The sequence below is a fragment of the Mesitornis unicolor genome, unplaced genomic scaffold, assembly GCF_000695765.1.
Source record: "Mesitornis unicolor isolate BGI_N332 unplaced genomic scaffold, ASM69576v1 scaffold34986, whole genome shotgun sequence".
NCBI classification, from domain to species: domain Eukaryota; kingdom Metazoa; phylum Chordata; class Aves; order Mesitornithiformes; family Mesitornithidae; genus Mesitornis; species Mesitornis unicolor.
Window position 1 is genome coordinate 19482 of NW_010192287.1, and position 2191 is coordinate 21672.

The 2191-nt window shown below is 35.8% G+C and overlaps 1 protein-coding gene across 1 annotated transcript in view; it reads left to right on the forward strand.

Annotated features, from left to right (window-relative positions):
* The window catches only part of LOC104542652 (dual specificity protein phosphatase CDC14B-like), a gene marked incomplete at its 5' end in the record, with an annotated part of 18231 nt that extends 18108 nt beyond the window's left edge, over positions 1-123 (forward strand). Inside the window, one exon of the mRNA XM_010187029.1 lies at positions 19-123. Within this exon, the coding sequence (XP_010185331.1) occupies positions 19-123 (105 nt within the window). The remainder of the gene's footprint in view (positions 1-18) is intronic.
* Positions 124-2191: the final 2068 nt, after the last annotated feature.

Consider the following 2191-nt stretch of genomic DNA (forward strand, 5'->3'; position numbering starts at 1 on the left):
CCCCCAATGCTTATCTAGTACAGTGATGAAGATGAAACAAACTGTGTAACACAAGGTGATAAGCTTCGTGCTCTGAAAAGTAGAAGGCTGGCAAAAGCACCAACTGCATCTCCGCTAACGTAAGTCAGTTTCTGAATGTATGTATAAGTGCCAGAAATGCTTTTATCCTCTTCTTTATGCATAATTCCCTTTTCCACCTGAAGTTTGTTGCCGAGGCTGCTTTTACTCATTTAAAACAAGCATGAGATTCACTGTTTCTCTGAAGGCCTGGCGAGCACTAAGGAGGCAGGAGAACTTGGTTAAAGAAGTGCATCACTTCTAGTTTAATCACAAGCATATTCTCATCTTTCCTGCGGTAGTGTAAAAATGGAAGAATACGACTGTGTGATGGTGTTTGACTGGCTGAAATAACATATGCACTGGTTTTTGAAGTAAAGTCAGCTACATAAGAAGAAGAGTTGAAAGAAGAATCTTTAGCTTCCTTTCCTTTTCCTTGAAGAGGAACTTTCCCTAAATCCTGTGGGCTTTGGGATGATGGCTGGTAGATCTGAAGGCAGAGAGTAGCAGTATTTCAGTAAATAAATTCAAAAGGAGTGCATTTCTGTCAGGGAACTTGATATGCTGGTCTCTTTATTTTAGACAAGTACTGAAACACCACCTGTAAAAGAATGTTTTTAGTCACCTTTGCATCTGTTGTAGCTTGTAGCAACTGTAGGTAGAAAAACTTTCTGTCTGCCCTTAAACTACGAGAGAGCGCAAGACTTGCAAGACTTGCCTGAATCTCAGTGACTTCTAGGAGAGGAATGGCGACCCCTGGCTGTCAAGTTTTGGCAAATAAAACAGCACCAGTCACAGGCTAAAGGCAACTTTGTTTTTATTTCGCTGTCTTTCTGTAGGGGATGATGCTGCTAGCTGCTGGCTTTTTTTTTTCCGCTTCTTTTTTAAGACTAAACAGTATCAACATAGTTCTAGAAAAAGTGGAAGCTGTGGTAGCAATAATGTGCTGAAGGTAAAGGAATATGTCTTTGGAAACCCTCACACATTACTGTGTATGAATTCTGCTTTTCTTTTAAAAGATTCTCTTTTATCATGCTCATCATTTACACAGACAATTGTGTAAGAACCAGCAGATTCAGAACAAAGCCTGTACCTAACTGGCATTAAAAAAATAATTAAAAAACTAATTAAAAAATACTTCAGTTGCCTCAAATAGCACAGTAAAAAACAGCTACCTTACTCATTAGTTTCTAAGGCACATAGTGCCTTACTTTCTACTTCATAATATTTTTTCTTAAAAGGTACTTTAAGCCATGTAATAAAGGTTGTGAGAGATCTCATTTATTATATGTTCCACAGAATGAGTGTAGACTGTATGATAATCTGTTCAGAGCCATTGTCTTAGTATACAGAAAGCCTATCAACTATTAAAATATTACTCCATTCATGAAGTATTCTGCAGTATGACTGCTCTAATTAAAACTGGTTACCTTGTACTTCTGTAGAATTAAAATAATTGATCTAGACCGTATAGTTTTTTATAGTGTGCATTGTGGCATGGGGAGTTGGAATTTCCCTCCTTCTGTTCCTCCAGGATATTTGTATGGTTTGCAGCTTGTACTAAAAAAATCTGGTGAAAAATGAATGTTTAACTTCTGACATTCTTTGTGTTACTATTATTAAACCAAAATATAGCTAGGAATATTTAGCTGCCCTACATGAGTCAGAAGTTTTCCCTACTAGAAGAGGAGTCAGTCTTTTCACCTTTTCATTCAGATTATTTTGTTATATATTTACATTTAACTATATTTTGATAAAAATAATTACTCTTGCAGTGAAGTTGATTAATTTTATCTAGGCAAACAAAAAGAAGCTTCTAAATCCTTTATGTAGCTTGCTTTCACAGAAAAAAAAAAAAAAAAGCTTCTAAAACCTTTATGTAGCTTGCTTTCACAAGAAAAAAAAAAAAAAAGAAAATAAGAGCACCAGAAGCTGGGACAGTTGCAGTCATGGAGAGCTTGAGGCATTGCTTATGCTTTAGGTTGCAAGGGATTTGTGTATGTTTATTATTTGTGTATGTTTTGTTAATGTTTATTGAAGTTGGTTGTATAAATTCTATATACTTCAATAAGTGGATGCTTTGTATATGTTCTGATTAGCAATATTGTCGTGGTTTAGGCCTAGTGCATAACTG